This window comes from Rhincodon typus, chromosome 8 (assembly GCF_021869965.1).
Source record: "Rhincodon typus isolate 14 chromosome 8, sRhiTyp1.1, whole genome shotgun sequence".
Taxonomy (NCBI): domain Eukaryota; kingdom Metazoa; phylum Chordata; class Chondrichthyes; order Orectolobiformes; family Rhincodontidae; genus Rhincodon; species Rhincodon typus.
In genome coordinates this window covers 9,107,991-9,125,881 of record NC_063339.1, presented here as the reverse complement: position 1 = coordinate 9,125,881, position 17,891 = coordinate 9,107,991, and the positions used below count along the sequence as shown (strand labels likewise).

The following is a 17,891-nucleotide window of genomic DNA, read 5'->3' as shown; positions in this document are numbered from 1 at the left end:
TGCTGTGAGGCAGCAGTGCTAACCACCAAGCGACTGTGCCACCGCCAGTTCTTCTATGGAGTCTTCAGGAATGAAGAGAGGAGACATTTTAACATACCAAAGGCAGTAGAAGTTTGGAACTGAATCTTACACATTATAATTAGTGCTGGATCTGAGACTGATAAATGTTTCTTAACCAAAGATATTAAAGGATATGAGACAAAGCTGTGTAAAGTTAGATCATATTTACTCAGCAGTAGTGGCACAGGCTTAAAGGATGACTGAACTAGGCATGTTGTGTTTCCTTGGTTTGTTGTGTATTTTATATCAGCTCAGTGACACTAATTTCTATGTTGTTTCTAATTTCTAAGACTAATTTAACTATGATGCTTTAATGTATGGCTGCATCACAAAATATCTATACCCATGCCGAGCTTGATTCAGCTTCTGTTTGTTTTGGTTCTGAGTTAACATCGAGTCTTAACCAATCAAGCACACCAAGAATGGATCAGTCACTGGAATCATATAATCGAACACAGAATAATTGAACACCGCAGGAAGAGGATCGGAAAATTTCAGTGTCTGTTTCCTTCTGTACCTCTTGGCTGAGGAAGGTGAACCTGGATTGAGGTGTACACTACTTCAAGTAGCTTTCTCCTCGAGTATCAGAGATAGTAGGAACTGCAGATGCTGGAGAATCTGAGACAACAAGGTGTAGAGCTGGATGAACACAGCAGGCCAAGCAGCATCATAGGAGCAGGTTTTCCCTCTGCATGGAACTGCTTGGGAAATCAGAGCTGATTTCAGCAGAGTGTCAGTTTTACCTGCACTTTACCTTATCATAAATGAAGGGGAAAGACCTGTTGCATTCCTTTCATATCCATTAGCAATTCCCAAACCACTCCACCATGTTGTGTAAATCCTGTCTTTTGCATACTAAGATGGCACTGGAGAATCGCAACTTTGTACACGTTTTCACTCGAGTACACGTGACAGTAAGAAAATCTAAACCCAAATCTCCACATCATTTATTTGTCTCTCTTCAAATCCAGACTCTAGACTGATTGTGCCTCAGTCAGAGAACTGCAGAGAGTTAACCACAGAAGCAGATGAATTATTTTTAATTTGTCCATGGGATATGGGTATTGCTGGCTAGGTTAGAATTTACTGTCTATCCTTAATTGCCCAGAGTGCACTTAAGAGTAAATCACCATTAATTTAGGTCTGCAGTAGGCCAGACTGAGTAACCAGGCAAATGTGGTTCTCCTCCGCTTCCCAAAGTGAACCAGAAGGGTGGCTTTCTGAACGATCGACAGCGTTTTCACTGCTATTTATTCCAGATTTTCATTGAATTCAGATTTCGCTATTGGCCATCACAGGATCAGAGCGTGTGTCTCCAAAATGTTAGGCTGATTTGACTGCGTTATTAGCCTGGCGACATTCACCACCTCCCCCAGTTGTTACACATGATTGGCTGTGTTGGGCTGGGCACCTCGTCCACATGACCAATACGAGGCTCCCCAAGCAGCTGCTCTACACCCTGCTTCAAAACGGTAGGCGAGGCCCAGGTGGACAGACGAAACACTTCAGTGATACCCACAAGGCCTCACTGGTGAAGTGCTGCATTCCCACAGAGACCTGAGAATCCCTGGCCCAAGACCGTCCAAAGTGGAGGAGGAGCATCTGGGAAGGCATCGAGGCATAGACATACCAGGATGCTGCGTGGACTGATGAGTCTGATGAGGAAAGGTTGAGGGAGCTAGGGCTTTCTTCATTGGAGCGAAGCCGGATGAGAGGTGACTTGATAGAGGTTTACAAGATGATGAGACGCATAAATAGAGTGGATAGTCAGAGGCTTTTTCCCAGGGCGGAAATGACTATTACGAGGGGGCATAATTTTAAGGTGACTGCAGGAAGGTATAGGGGAGATGTCAGAGGTAGGTTCTTCACACAGAGAGTGGTGGGCGTGTGGAATGCGCTGCCGGCAGTGGTAGTGGCGTCAGATACTTTAGAGACTTTTAAGCGACTCTTGTATAGGCACATGGAGGATAGTAAAATGTAGGGTATGCAGGGTAGATTGATCTTAGTAGGATAACAGGTCGGCACAACATTGTGGGCCAAAGGGCCTGTACTGTGCTGTACTGTTCTATGTTCTATGATCTACGTTCAGCTCGAGACTTGCCAAAAAAGTGAAAACAGAGAAAGGAGCCACACCAACACACACCCCTTCCTGCGACCACCTTCTGCCCCACGTGTAACAGAGCCTGCGGACTGCACAGCCACCTATGGACTCAGCCTGACAGTGCAAGAGAGTCATCATTGTCTGTGAGGGACCTGCCAATGACTGAATGAATGACACTGAGAACGGTAACGTGGCAAATAGCCATTTCCTGTGCAACCATATGGTGGTGAGGGAACCAATGCCCTTCTTCAGAAAAAAGGAAACAGGTTAAATGGTTGCTAACATCAAAGGAAAGTTTTCAGTTTGATTGCATTCGTGTCACCAATTTTGTATACCTTTTATCAGTGGAGTGTATTATTGGCCCCTTGGGCTAATACTGTGTCTCCAGTGTCTTTGGCGACAAAACAGTCTCACGCTGGAGTACAGCTTTCAGTGTGAACTGATCTACAGTGGGAAAAGCTGGCCGTCTTAAAGTATGTGATATCAGAAGGTAATGTTGTCAAGCATTACTCCCTTCTAATGGGCCATTTCTCACATTATTGCCTCATGCCTGTCACCTTGTCCTATCTTGATGCAGCAAATGTTGCCTTTTATCATTCACTGAAAGATTGCAAGCCCCTGGTCAATTGATGGCTTTGACTTCATGAACATCAAGACTTGCATTCTTGCACCTCGCCAAATATTCAGCTTTAATTTGCGGGGGTGGTGGGAGAAATTATTGAAGGGGCAGAGGAAACAATTCAATAAAATGGACAACAAATACTGATGGTAGGAAGACCCGTGAGTGAATGGAGCACCATTATGCTATAGTCTAAATATGCATCTTGTAGACTGTCCATGAATATTGATTCAAATATCGCAGCTTGCATTATGGTAACACCTTTTAAATCAGGTCCCCAAAATGCTTCACATGACTGTTATCAAGCAGGTGACATGGTGGCTCAGTGGTTAGTGTTGCTGCCTCACAGTAGCAGGGACCCAGGTTTGACTCCAGCCTTAGGTGCCTGATTGTGTAGAGTTTGCACATTGTGTTAATGTGGGTTTTCTTCCACAACCCAACGATGTGCAGATTAGGTGAATTGGCCCCACCATATTGCCTATCACAGAACCTCTACAGACTATTTGGCCCACCGAGCATCCCACTCAGGACCGCCCCCCCCAACTGTAAGCTTGCATTTCCCATGGCTAACCCACATCTTTAGACTGTGGGAGGAAACCAGAGCACCTGAAGGAAACCCAAGGGCAGAATCAAACCTGGGCCCCTGCCACTGTGAGGCAGCAGTGCTAACCAGTGAGCCACCGTGCCACCCACAAGGTCTGGGGATGTGCAGGCTCAGTGAGTAAGCCATAGGAAATGCAGTGTTATAAGGGTGGGGTGGGATGCATCTTGGAGGATTGGTGTGGACATGGTGGGCCCAGTGGCCTGTTTCCACACTGTAGGGATTCTATGATTGTAAAAGGACAGGTAGATGCTGTGGTTAATGCGTAATATTCTTGTCTGAGAGCCAGAAATTTCTTGCTTTAAGTCCCATTCTATGAATGCAAATAGCAATGCTGTTAGTATAGTACTGAGCGAATGCTTCATTATCTCTGAGCTTTCATCATTCTTGGGACTGAGTGTGGCTCTCTTCCACTTTGGAGTTGTGGGTCCTGAGTTGAATGAACAGTCTGTAGCTGGGTTAGCAGCCCCCAGGGAAGGAGACAGGTGGGATGTTTTCACTCACTGTTTGCACTTAGCCTTCACCTGGACCGATGGAGATACTGAAGATCATTGGCACCTTCATGGATGCTTTTTCTCCTGTTTGTGTTGGTTGGGGATATTGCATTTTTTCATGGAAGTCCTTGAGGGACATCCTCGAAGTGTTTCACCTGCCCTCCTGGGAAGCTGTTGCCATGACAAAGCTCAGAGGAGAGCGCCAGCCCTGCAAGTCTTGTGTCAGGCAGGCAGGCAAATGTGGTCAACCAAATGCAGGTCATTGACCAGTGCCTCAATGCTAGAGAGATGTGGGCCTGGGAGAGGAGTGTCTCTCCTCCCTGTGGATTTGAAAGATTTTAAGAGGTAGACTGCAGGTGATAATTTGAGGTGTCTGCTGTACGTCGTCCATGTCTCTGGTATATTCTCGGAGGCTAGTACCACTGCTGTGATCTGTAGACTGTGACCTGGTGCCAGCTTGAGGTGTGGTGGCTATCTTTCAGGTGTGACATGAGACTGAGGCCACATCAGCACGCTCGGATTTATAGGAAGGGACCATGTCACTATTTTGAAGACAGGCAGGGGTATTAGCCCTGGTGTTCTAACAATTTATCCCTCTCACAGAATATAATTAACGAGCAATATTTCTGGTGGATGAAAGAGATCTCTTAGTTTGGGTGGACAACCTATTAATACGGTTAGTCTGGTGCTTGTAGTTAGCTCAGAAAGCAATTAATGTTGCATGGGGGTAGCATGGTGGCTCAGTGGTTAGCACTGTTGCCTCACAGCACCAGAGACCCAGGTTCAATTCCACCCTCAAACAACCATCTGTGTGGAGTTTGCTCATTCTCCCCATGTCTGCATGGGTTTCCTCTAGGTGCTCCAGTTTCCTCCCACAGTCCAAAGATGTGCAGGGCAGGTGGATTGGCCATGCTAAGTTGCCAGTAATGTTCAGGGATATGTAGATCAGGTGGGTTATAGGGTTATAGGGTTATAGGGTTATAGGGTTATAGGGGGATGGGGCTGGGTGGGATGTTCTGAGGGTGGGTGTGGACTTGTTGGGCCAAAGGGCCTGTTTCCACACTGTAGGGATTCTATGTATAATTAGGTGTTTCAGGAGGTGATCATAAATTTGGACCTCACCTTGTTTAGATTGCAGCTGGAGTACTATGCTGAATTTTTGTCTCTATGTTTGCAGAAAGAATATAGCATTTTTTAAGAGGGAATGCAAGGAGACTGGTTTCCTGAACATCATAGGTAGGATTCTGAACCTAGTTTGTCCACCATGACACTTGACCTTCTTTCAAAGAGATGGACAGGGTTACATCACAGAAACATTTTTTTTTCTTCACTCAGGGGATATGGCCTTTGCTGGCTGGGCCAGCATTTATTGGCCAACCCCTAGCTGCTCTCGATGGGGTGGTGGTGCGCTGCCTTCTTGAACCGCTGCAGTCCATTTGGAATAGATAGACCCACAATGCCCTTAGGGAGGGAATTCCAGGATTTTGACCCAGTGACAATAAAGGAATGGCCATAAATTTCCAAGTCAGGATGTTGAGTGGCTTGAAGGGGAATTTGGAGGGGGCGGTGTTCCCATGTATCTGCTGCCCTTGTCCTTCTAGATAGAAGTGGTTGTGGGTTTGGAAGGTGCTGTCTAAGGATCATTGGTGAATTTCTACAGTGCATCTTGTGGATAGTATACACTGCTGCTACTGAGCGGTGGTGGTGGAGGGAGTGGATACTTGTGGATGTGGTGCCAATCAAGCGGGCTGTTTTGTCCTGGATGGTGTCAAGCTTCTTGAGTGTTGTTGGGGCTGCACTCATCCAGGCAAGTGGGGAGTATTCCATCACACTTCTGACTTGTGCCTTGTAGATGGTGGTCAGGCTTTGAGGACTCAGGATGCGAGTTACTCACCGCGGTATTCCTAGCCTCTGACCTGCTGTTGCAGTTACTGCATTTATATGGCCAGTCCAGTTCACACTGTGTGCTTCAGACTGCAGTGTGTCCAGGAGTGTGAAGAAATTAGGGGCAGAGCAGATATTTTCGTTCATGTTCGGTACAGAATTCAAAGAAAAAAAGATAATGAAGGTTGGCAAGATATTTTCAAAGAAACGGATAGCAATATGAAATAGAATACCGATAGAATAGAAAATGGAGCAGGTTTCAAAAGAGAATTTAAAAACATTTCTGCATGTAAACAGCATTGAGGGCTCTTAGATCTAGAATGACAGTGTGAAACCAGGTGGAAATTTTGGAAGGGAAGGCTTGATGGATTAATGATTTTCTCCTGTCCAAATATAAATATATATATTACGCTTTAAGCATCTGCGTATATCACTAGCTGTGATTTTCAGACTTGCATCTTCCAATGTTTGTAATCTATGTCACTCTCACTGACAGCACATATCATTCTTGGTATTTTTTAGATGGTGACAAAGTGACTGCAGTTTACAGTATACCAATTCTCATTTTCTTCATTGAGTTTCTCCTTGGTGTTAGCATAGCAACAGTGGCCAGAGTCCACTTCATGTACTGCTCAATAAATCCATGTGTGAAACAGTGCCCGTGGACTCTACCTGGAAGAGGCACAATTTTTGTTCCCTCGCTGTTTTTCCTGATGGAAACTAATGAGGGAAAGCCTCATGGCACATGGTTTCACCTCTCTTTGAAGCTGTCTCCCTTTTTCTTTCTTTGGTTGTTTATCTGTTCAACACTGCTACCATCTTTTCATTGAAAAAAAAAATCTTGCCAGGCTTCAAAATGTGTTTTTTGTTTGTTGTTGCCCATTGCATCCCTCATCCTCAAATTCCCGACTTGTCAAGTCTCTGACCACTTGTCCCTTGTACAGGTATTTCTGCTATAAAGCATGTTTCGTTAAGGTGAATTGGCTGTAACGTGCTTGATGAATAGTGGACGCTGCTTGGTTAATGCAAACTTTCTACTGTACAGATACAGCGATTTTCTGTAGCGATTTTCCTATAAGGCCATTTTCCAATGCGATCTTCTATAGCGCGGTTTTCTATAGCATGTGGTCACACAGGAATGCAACTATTATGTTACAGGAGGAATACCTATATCTAAGAGTGACTGAAAACATCTCCCCAATGGATTGGGGCAGTTTTACAGAGTGAATTTGAGGCAGTTTGATTGGATCGCATGAGATTGGCAAAGGGAAATTAGGAGAATTGGCACCGCTGGGGTGGGTGAAAGGGTTTGTTGAGACTCATGTGATGGGGGGGACAATTTGGTGTTAACCATTAGGCTTGAGAATATGGCTGCTGTATGTATTGATTGAGCTGACTGCTCCCATCCTTTGCGAGACATTGATAATGTCAGAAAGGTAGATATATTTTGCTATTCTTTCATGGGATGGAGTTTAAAAACAGGGAGGCTATACTGCAGCTGTATAGGGTCCTGGTGAGGCCACATTTGGAGTACTGTGTGCAGTTTTGGTCTCCTTACTTGAGAAGAGATATACTAGCACTGGAGAGGGTGCAGAGGAGATTCACTCGGTTGATTCCAGAGTTGAGAGGGTTGGATTAGGAAGAGAGACTGAGTAGACTGGGATTATACTCATTGGAATTCAGAAGAATGAGGGGAGATCTTATAGAAACATATAAGATTATGAAGGGAATAGATAAGGTGGAGGCAGGGAGGTTGTTTCCGCTAGCAGGTGAAACTAGATCTAGAGGGCATCGCCTCAAAATAAAGGGAAGCAGATGTAGGACTGAGGTCAGGAGGAACTTCTTCACCCAAAGGGTTGTGAATCTGTGGAATTCCCTGCCCAGTGAAGCGGTTGAAGCTACCTCGCTGAATGTTTTTAAGGCAAGGCTAGATAAATTTTTGAACAGTAAAGGACTGAAGGGTTATGGTGAGTGGGCGGGTAAGTGGAGCTGAGTCTCAAAAACATCAGCCATGATCTTATTAAACGGCGGGGCAGCCTCGAGGGGCCAGATGGCCTACTCCTGCTCCTAGTTCTTATGTTCTAATGTGGGTGTCACTGTCCAGGCCAGCAAGTGTTGCCCATCCCTAATTGCCTTCCACAGTGCATCTGGAGAGGTCATTTTGGAGAGCAGATGAGTTAATCACATTGCAGTGGGCCTGGAGTTACGTGTCGGCCAGACCAGATAAGCACGGCAGATTTTGGGTTGTTACAATGTTCAGAGATAGTTGAATTTAAGTTCTTGCTGTGGTGGGATTTGAACCCAGGTCTTCAGAATATTCGCCTGGGTTTAACTGAATTACTACATGACCACTATACCATCATCAGTTTGCACCCAATTGCTCTTGTGCATCTTGTTTGAGACAAGGGTTTCTTTTTGTGAGACCCCCTCGAAGTTTTCCCAAGCAGTGCTGGGTAAAACAGGCCCTGTGGATCCCAACCTTTAATGGAGGCCACAAGAGTGATCATGAGTCAATCTCATGTAACTCGGTGGTTGTTTGAGGACTTAATCGAGCTGCAGCATTGTGCCAATAATCACAGAACTATTTACATCGTTCATAAAGCACTCTTTACAAGCAACAAGTTTATGTTCTGAATACAGTGCCGCATGATAATTTAGATGGAGGTGTGGTGGGATGGAGAAGGAGAGTCCATGATTGTAAATCCATTCTTCGGCTAAAACTGTTTGAGACTAAGTCACCAATAACAGTCAGCGAATGCATAACAAAGTGATGCTTTTGGCTGTTGCACAGCGTGACGAAACAATAAAAAAACAATGTCCTGAGGTGCAATGTGGGTATCGACTGTGATGACATGGGTAAGTTTTTAGTCTCTAACCTGAGAGTTCCACTGAAGAATCACTGCTGGTCCCCCCAGTCCATACCGAGAGAGTGCTGCACTGTTAGTACTGCTACCTTTGGGAGAAGACATTAAACAGAAGTCCAGAATGCCTTCCCAAGTAGATCACACAAAGACAATTTTGAGGAAGAGTAAGGAGATTATTCATTCACAGGATGAGGGTGTTGCTGACCAAGCATCATTTATTGCCCATCCCAAATTGCCCAGAGGCAGTTTTTTTCAAGTCAACCATATTGCTGTGGGTCTGGATTCACATGTAGGCCAGACCAGGTAAGGATGGCAGTTTCCTTCCCTAAAGGGCATTAGTGAACCAGATGGATTTTTCCCCAACAATCAACAATGGATTCATGCTCATCATTAGATTCTTAATTCCAGATATTTATTGAATTCAAATTCCACCATCTGCCGTGGCAGGATTTGAACCCAGGTCTTCAGATCATTATCTGGTCTCTGGATTAATAGTCCAGCAATAATACCACTAGGCCATTGCCTCCCTCACGTGCTAGCTAATCTCTCGTCAAAGATTACCGAAGTAAGCCATTTATTTACCTCATTCATGCCTATGGGGGCTACTGCACATGAACTTTTCTATTTCTAACACAACAGCCACAAAAAAATACCACTTAACTGCTACTAAATACTACTTGGCTCCACAGCTGGAGGTTCTGGTGACTACACGATAGAAAGGATGTGATTGCACAGGAAGGTTCTTTAAAATTCTTTCACAGGATGAGGGCATCACCAGCTAGGCTAGCATTTATTACCCATCCCTAATTACCCAGAGGGCAATTGAGAGGCTGTGAGGCTGGAGTCACACATAGAACATAGAACAGTACAACACAGTACAGGCCCTTCGGCCCACAATGTTGTGCCGAACTTTTACCCTAAACCTAAGGTCTATCTAACCTCCACCCCTACCTTATACTATCATCCATATGCCTATCTAATAGCTGCTCAAATATGAATACAAAGTTTTCAAAAGTACTCGCATTACTCAAAGTCCAGAATAAGAATAAAAAGTATCTTTAAAAAGTACTCAAATTATACTCCTTTTAACTGAGTCCATGCCTCATAGGCCAAACCAGGTAAGGATGGCAGCTTCCCTCTCTAAAGGATATTAGTGAACCAGATGGGATTTTGCCCTTGACAGTCAGCAACAGATTCAGGGTCATCAATAGACTTTTAACTCCAGATTGTTATCGAATTCAAATTTCACCATCTGCCATGACAGGGATTCAAACCCAGGTCCCCAGAACATTACCTGGTTCCCCAGGTTAATAGTCTAGCGATAATACCACCAGCCAACAGCACCTCTTAGTGTGCAGAGGAGATTCTCCAGGATGTCGCCTGAGATGGAGCAGTTTATCTATGAAGGGAGGCTGGATAGGCTTGGGTTATTTGCTTTAGAGCAGAGAATGGTGAGAGATTGATACAATTATGATGGACATAGACAGTTGGATAGAAATCAGCTGTTCCCCTTTGTGCAGGGTCGATAACAAGGGGACACAGTTCTAAAATGAAAGGCAGGAGGTTTGGAGGAGATTTAAGGAAACTCCTTTTCACTCAGAGGGTGGTAGGTGTCTGGAATGCACTGCCTGGGAGGGTAGTTGAGGCAAGAAACCTCACAACCTTTAAAAAGTACATGAACAAGCGCATGAAATGTCATAACATTCAAGGGCTGTGGGCTCAGTGCAGGGAAGTGGGACTAATGTAGATTTAGGGTAGTGCAGACTCGATGGGCTGAAGGGTCTGTTGTGTACTGTGTGAGAGAGTTGGGTTGTCAGAAAGTGTGAGAGTCAGTGCAGAATACACGTCTTCCTTTTACCAGCTCGGCTGTGTTGATGTGTCCGGTCTGCGATGGGCAGAGGTAACAGTGAGGCAAGGCCCTTTTTGGTTGTCAAGCTGGTAGCCTTCTGGAAGCAAGCAGGAACAACATGAGCTGATCGTTTCCTGTCACAATGATTTTTTTCCACAAAGGGAGCGATTGTGATACGAGGCAGCTGGAGCTGCAACACAGGAAAGTTTCCTGCCCTGCCAGGCCTACAGTCACTTGGGGAAACTCGGTGGAATATCTCCACTGGCTGAGGTTGGACACAGCTCTGTGGCATGGGCTGGCAGGATGCAGAGGCAAGTGTGATTGTATTTTTATCTTGGCTGATTCTGGAGCTTTCATTCCTCGCTTCCACCCTCAATGAACCTCCCCAGCCCGGTGATATAAGACCATCCAATATAGGAGTGGAATTGGGCCATTTGACCCATTGAGGAGGCTGGGGGTGGGGGTGGGGTGGGGCATAGATAGGGAGAATAGCCAAGGAGGGCACTATGGAGGACTCGAGCAGTGAGGCAATATGGGCAGAGCTCAGAAATAGGAAGGGTGCGGTAACAATGTTGGGGCTATACTACAGGCCTCCCAACAGCGAGCGTGAGATAGAGGTACAAATATGTAGACAGATTATGGAAAGATGTAGGAGAAACAGGGTGGTGGTGATGGGAGATTTTAATTTTCCCAACATTGACTGGGATTCACTTAGTGTTAGGGGTTTAGATGGAGCAGAATTTGTAAGGAGCATCTAGAGGGTTTTCTAGAGCAGTATGTAAATAGTCCAACTCGGGAAGGGGCCATACTGGACCTGGTGTTGGGGAATGAGCCCAGCCAGGTGGTTGAAGTTTCAGTCAGGGATTACTTTGGGAATAGTGCTCACAATTCCGTAAGTTTTAGAATACTGATGGACAAAGATGAGAGTAGTCCTAAAGGAAGAGTGCTAAATTGGGGGAATCGGCAGGAGCTGGGAAATGTGGATTGAGAGCAGCTGTTTGAGGGTAAATCCACATTTGATATATGGGAGGCTTTTAAAGAGAGGTTGATTAGAGACAGACATGTCCCTGTGAAAATGAGGGATAGAAAGGGCAAGATTAGGGAACCATGGATGATAGATGAAATTGTGAGACGAGCAAAGAGGAAAAAGGAAGCATACATAAGGTCTAGGCAACTGAAAACAGATGGAGCTTTGGAAGAATATCGGGAAAGTAGGAACAATCTGAAACGAGGAATTAAGAGGGCTAAAAGGGGTCATGAAACATCTTTAGCAAACAGGGTTAAGGAAAATCCCAAAGCCTTTTATTCGTACATAAGGAGCAAGAGGGTAACTAGAGAAAGGGTTGGCCCATTCAAGGACAAGGGAGGGAAGTTATGCGAGGTGTCAGAGAAAATGAGTGAGATTCCTAATGAGTACTTTGCGTCGGTATTCACTGAGGAGGGGGACATGACGGATGTTGAGGTTAGGGATAGATGTTTGATTACTCTAGGTCAAGTCAGCATAAGGAGGGGGGAAGAGTTGGGTATTCTAAAAGGCATTAGGGTGGACAAGTCCCTAGGTCCGATGGGATCTATCCCAGGTTACTGAGGGAAGCGAGAGAGGAAATAGCTGGGGCCTTAACAGATATCTTTGTAGCATCGTTGAGCACGGGTGAGGTCCCGGAGGACTGGAGAATTGTTAATGTTGTCCCCTTGTTTAAGAAGGGTAGCAAGGATAATCCAGGTAATTATAGACCAGTGAGCCTGACATCAGTGGTGGGGAAGCTGCTGGAGAAGATACTGAGGGATAGGATCTATTCACATTTGGAAGAAAATGGGCTTATTAGTGATAGGCAGCATGGTTTTGTGCAGGGAAGGTCATGTCTTACCAACTTGATAGAATTCTTTGAGGAAGTGACAAAGTTGATAGATGAGGGAAGGGCTGTAGATGTCATATACATGGACTTCAGTAAGGCATTTGATATGGTTCTCCATGGTAGGCTGATGGAGAAAGTGAAGTCGCATGGGGTCCAGGGTGTACTATATAGATGGATAGAGAACTGGCTGGGCAACAGGAGACAGAGAGTTGTAGTGGAAGGGAATTTCTCAAAATGGAGAACTGTGACCAGTGGTGTTCCACAGGGATCTGTGTTGGGACCACTGTTGTTTATGATATACATAAATGATCTGGAGGAAGGTATAGATGGTCTGATTAGCAAGTTTGCAGATGACACTAAGGTTAGTGGAGTAGCAGATAGCGAAAGGGACTGTCGGAGAATGCAGCAGAATATAGATAGATTGGAGAGTTGGGTGGAGAAATGGCAGATGGAGTTCAATCCAGGCAAATGAGAGGTGATGCATTTTGGAAAATCCAATTCAAGAGCGAACTATACGGTAAATGGAAAAGCCCCGGGGAAAATTGATGCACAGAGAGATCTGGGTGTTCAGGTCCATTGTACCCTGAAGGTGGCAACGCAGGTGGATAAAGTGGTCAAGAAGGCATGCGGCATGCTTTCATTCATCAGACGGGGTATTGAGTACAAGAGCTGGCAGGTCATGTTACCGTTGTATTGGACTTTGGTTCGACCACATTTGGAATACTGTGTACAGTTCTGGTCGCCACATTATCAAAAGGATGTAGATGCTTTGGAGAGGGTGTAGAGGAGGTTCACCAGCATGTTGCCTGGTATAGAGGGCACTAGCTATGAAGAGAGGTTGAGCAGATTAGGATTATTTACATTAGAAAGATGGAGGTTGAGGGGGGACCTGATTGAGGTCTACAAAATCATGAGAAGTATAGACAGGGTGGATAGCAAGAAGCTTTTTCCCAGAGTGGGGGACTCAGTTACTAGAGGTCACGATTTCAAGGTGAGAGGGGAAAAGTTTAAGGGAGGTATGCGTGGAAAGTTCTTTACGCAGAGGGTGGTGGGTGCCTGGAACGCGTTGCCAGCGGAGGTGGTAGAGGCGGGCACGATAGCGTCATTTAAGATGTATCTAGACAAATACATGAATGGGCAGGGAGCAGATGGATACAGATCCTTGGAAAATAAGTGATAGGTTTAGATAGAGGATCTGGATTGGCGCAAGCTTGGAGGACCGAAGGGCCTGTTCCTGTGCTGTAATTTTCTTTGTTCTTTGTTCTTTATTCCTTTCCCTCGGGTAGTGGAGTCCAAAACTAGACGGCATAGGTTTAAAGTGAGAGTGGAAAGATTTAATAGGAGCTTGAGAGGTAACTTCACATAAAGGATGGTGCTTATACATGATATGAATCAGACCCTTCAGCCCCTCTCGTACATGCTGACCAGGTTTCTTATATTGAACCTGTCCCGTTTGCCTGTGTTTGGACCATATCCCTTTAAGCCTTTCCTATCCATGTATCCATTTCTAAATGTCTTTTAAATATTGTAATTTTACCAGCCTCTACCACCAGCTCATTCCATACACGCACCACTCTCTGCGTGAAAAAGTTGCCCCTTAGGTCCCTTTTAAATCTTGCCCATCTCACCGTAAACATATGCCGTCTAGTTTTGGACTCCCCTACCCTGAGGAAAAGCCCTTGGCTATTCACTCTATCTATGTATGTCCTATCTACATATATTAATGTCCTTTAAGGAAGGAAACTGCTATTGTTACCTGGTCTGGCCTATATGTGACTCTGGACCCACAGCAATGCGGTTGACGCTTAACTGCCCTCTGGGCAATTAGGGACGGGCAATAAATGCTGCCTGGCCATTGATGCCCTCATCCTGTGAATGAATGAAAAGAAAATATATTGATTATAAAGCTTTCGAGACGTGGGGCAAGACAAGGCCCTCTCACAATTACATTGTGAGCTCTTAAGACAACAACATTTCCCTTCAGTGCAGGTAGACAGGATCATCGTTTGAAAAATCTCTACATTGGACTTGAAATTTAACAGGGCTCTCAGTCTCATAGCCCTGGGTATCATTGTTATGTACAATGGCCTTGACTCTTTAGTTATGCCAACGAAGTCATACTGATGCTCCACGGGACATTAGTCTTGTTACACTTGAAGTGTTACTTGAAGCTAAGTTCACCAACGCTACAAAAAGAAATAGTCCTACTGCAGCTCTGCAAAGAAGAGAAAGATGTGAATAAATAATTTCTATTCGGAGATCATTGGTTCAAGAGTGAAGGGTCAAAAAGTTCATTAATGTTCTCATTAAGAAGAAAAGATTGAGTGATAGAGGGTAGAGCTGTGAATTTTGAACACTCGAAATTATGGAAAGAATTAATGAGACTGGAAACTCGAGCTGGGATGGAGAAATCAAAGGTCATGATTATCAGATGAAGAAACTTGAGTTGCACTTCTGTCGGGAGAGGGAACAAAACCTGACCTTAGGCTGCCTCAATTAGAATTAGAACCTTACAGATTGAAGGGATGTTGCCTGCAACGAAAGTCTCTTAAAAGGGAAATGTTCCTGGGCCACGAAAGGCAGGTGGAGGAACAGAACTTGTCTGTGTATAAAATGAAGACAAAGGGACAGCATCATTTCATCTCAAAGGCAAGTTGGAAACCGAGGAGCAGGAGTAGGCTATTCAGTCCATCTGGCCCATTCTGTCATTCTAGATCACCTAGCTCAACACCATTTTACCACACTGTTCCCAGTACCCCTCGATGAAATTGGTATCTCGAAATGTATCGACCTCTATCTTGAACACACTCAATAATTGAACTTCCAAGACCCTCTGGGGTATAGAATTCCAAAGATTCACCACACTCTGAGTGAATAATCTCCTCCTTGTCCCTGTATTAAATGGCTTACCTTTTATTCATTTTTCAGTTCCTTCACAGGATGTGGGTGCCGCTGGCCAGGCAGCATTTATTGCCCATCCCTAAATGCCCCCCACCCCCAGAGGGCAGTTGAGAGTCAACCACATTGCTGTGGGTCTGGAGTCACATGTAGGCCAGACCAGGTAAGGATGGCAGTTGCCTTCCCTAAAGGACATTGGTGACCCAGATGGGTTTTTCCTGACAATCGGCAATGGATTCACGGTCATCATTAGATTCTTAATTCCAGGTATTTTATTGTATTCAAACTCCATCATCTGCCGTGGTGAGTTTCAAACCCAGGTCCCCAGAACAGTATCTGGGTCTCTGGATTAATAGTCCAGTGATAATACCACTAGGCCGTCACCTCCCCGTATAGACCATGCAGCCCATCAAGTCTATCCCACCATTCAATGAGATCATGACTAATCTGATCATTTTCAACTCCACTCTCCTGTCTATTCACCATTACCATTGATTCCTTTGTTGATTAAAAATCTGTCTATCTCATCCTTGACTACAGCCATAGAGATGTGCAGCATGGAAACAGATCCTTCAGTCCAACTCGTCCATGCCGACCAGATATCCCAGATAAATCTCGTCCCATCTGCCAGCATTTGGCCCATATCCCTCTAAACCCTTCCTATTCATATTCCCATCAAGATGCCTTTTAAATGTTGTAATTGTACCAGCCACTTTGTCTGGCAGCCAGACACGCACCACCCTCTGTGTAAAAAAGCTGCCCCTCAGGTCCCTTTTAAATTTTTTCCTCTCGCCTTAAACTTATGCATACTTAATGACCCAGCTTCTGTGGCAAAGAATTCCACAGATTCACAACCCTGTGAAAAACGAAATTCCTCTGCATCTCCATTTTCACAATGCAACCTCTTATTCCGAGATTGTGAAGCTCTGGTCTTACACCCTGGCACACTATGATGTAGAGATGCCGGTGCTGGACTGGGGTGGACAAAGTCAGAAGTCACAAGTCATCAGGTTATAGTCCAACTGGTTTATTTGAAATCACAAACATTCAAAGTGCTGCTCCTTCGTCAGGTGACCTGACGAAGGAGCAGCGCTCCAAAAGAATGCAAGTTCAGATAAACCTGCTGGACTATAACCTGTCTTGCACAGTAAATACTGGTCTTGCTTTTAATCCCCTTTCTTCCTGCCTCCCAGACTAGCCAGTAAGGAATCTATTCACAGACATCTGCTGTTGTCGCTAGTTCTGATTGGAAGTGTACTAGGAGGTATACTTCTTTTACAAAGGCTCTTCTTGACCAAATTACCCCACCCCCAAGACTCCTGCAATTGGTTGCTCAACACATCTACCATCGCAACGTGTGACCAATTGGGGAAGGGAATTGGTTCCTCATTCCTTGATTGGCTACTTCATGTCTGAACCCACCAACGCCACCACCACTTTGCTGCCTTCTCCTTATTTCCAGTTAATAGGTAAAAGTGCTCAATGAAAATTACTAAATAAAATGGTTTTGTGCTTCAGATGATTGTAGTCCCAGGTTTCACAGAGATGTACTGAAGATTCACTTTCAATTTCTGGAGTTTCCAGGTCTATCCTCCCAACAAAGAACAAATTACCTGCATTTATCTCGTAACCTTCGTGACCTCATGGCATTATGGGTGGCACAGTGGCACCACTGTGGCTCAGTGGTTAGCACTGCTGCCTCACAGTGCCAAAGACCTGCATTCAATTCCACCCTCAGGTGACTGTGCAAACATAGACATTCTCCCCGTGTCTATGTGGGTTTTTCCTCCGGGTGCTCCGGTTTCCTCCCACAGTCCAAAGATGTGCAGGTTAGTGGATTAGCCATGTTAAATTGCCCATAGTATCCAGGGATTTGCAAGCTCGGTGGGTTAGCCATATGCTATGTCGGGTTACAGGGATTAGGCTGGGGGGTTGGGTGGATCTGGGTGGGATACTTTTGGAAGTGTCAGAGCAGACTTAATGGGCCGAATGATTCTTTCCATGTTGTAGAGATTCTACAATCCCGATGTTCTATACTTTATGAACTACTTGTGAATTATAATTCCAGGTGTCATATAGAAAGCACAGCACCTAGTTTGTGCACAGCAAGATCCTACAACTGTGATTAAAATCTCATGCAATCACTTTCTGTGATGCTGATTGAAGAATCAATGCTGGCCAGGGGAGGTTGGTAGGTCAGTTGGCTGGTGCATGATGTCAACAGTATGGGTTCAATTCCTAAACCAGCTGAGGTCACCATCAAAGTCCTACCTTCTCAACCTCTTCTTTTGCTTGAGGCGTGGTGACCCTCAGGTTAAACCACCACCATTTCTCTGTCTCTTTCTCCTGAGAGAGCAGCCCTATGGTCCGATAGGATTGTGGTAACTACCTTGAAATACTCGCCTAGATGCCAAAGAGAACTCCAGCGTTGTTATTCTTCATAATCATGCCATGGGATGTTTCACATCCACCACAGGGGGCAGCACCTCTGGATGGGCACCATACCACTATAACAAGGTGCAGGGCTGGATGAACACAGCAGGCCAAGCAGCATCATAGGAGCAGAGAGGCTGACGTTTCGGGCCTAGACCCTTCACCCGAAACGTCAGCCTTTCTGGTCCTATGATGCTGCTTGGCCTGCTGTGTTCATCCAGCCCTGCACCTT

The 17,891-nt window shown here is 45.2% G+C and overlaps 1 protein-coding gene across 1 annotated transcript in view; it reads left to right on the top strand.

Annotated features, from left to right (window-relative positions):
• nrxn3a (neurexin 3a) overlaps positions 1 to 17,891 on the top strand; it is a 1,856,693-nt gene that overhangs the window by 1,396,839 nt on the left and 441,963 nt on the right. The window contains 1 exon segment of the mRNA XM_048600025.1: positions 13,252 to 13,295. Coding sequence (XP_048455982.1) covers positions 13,252 to 13,295 — 44 coding nt within the window.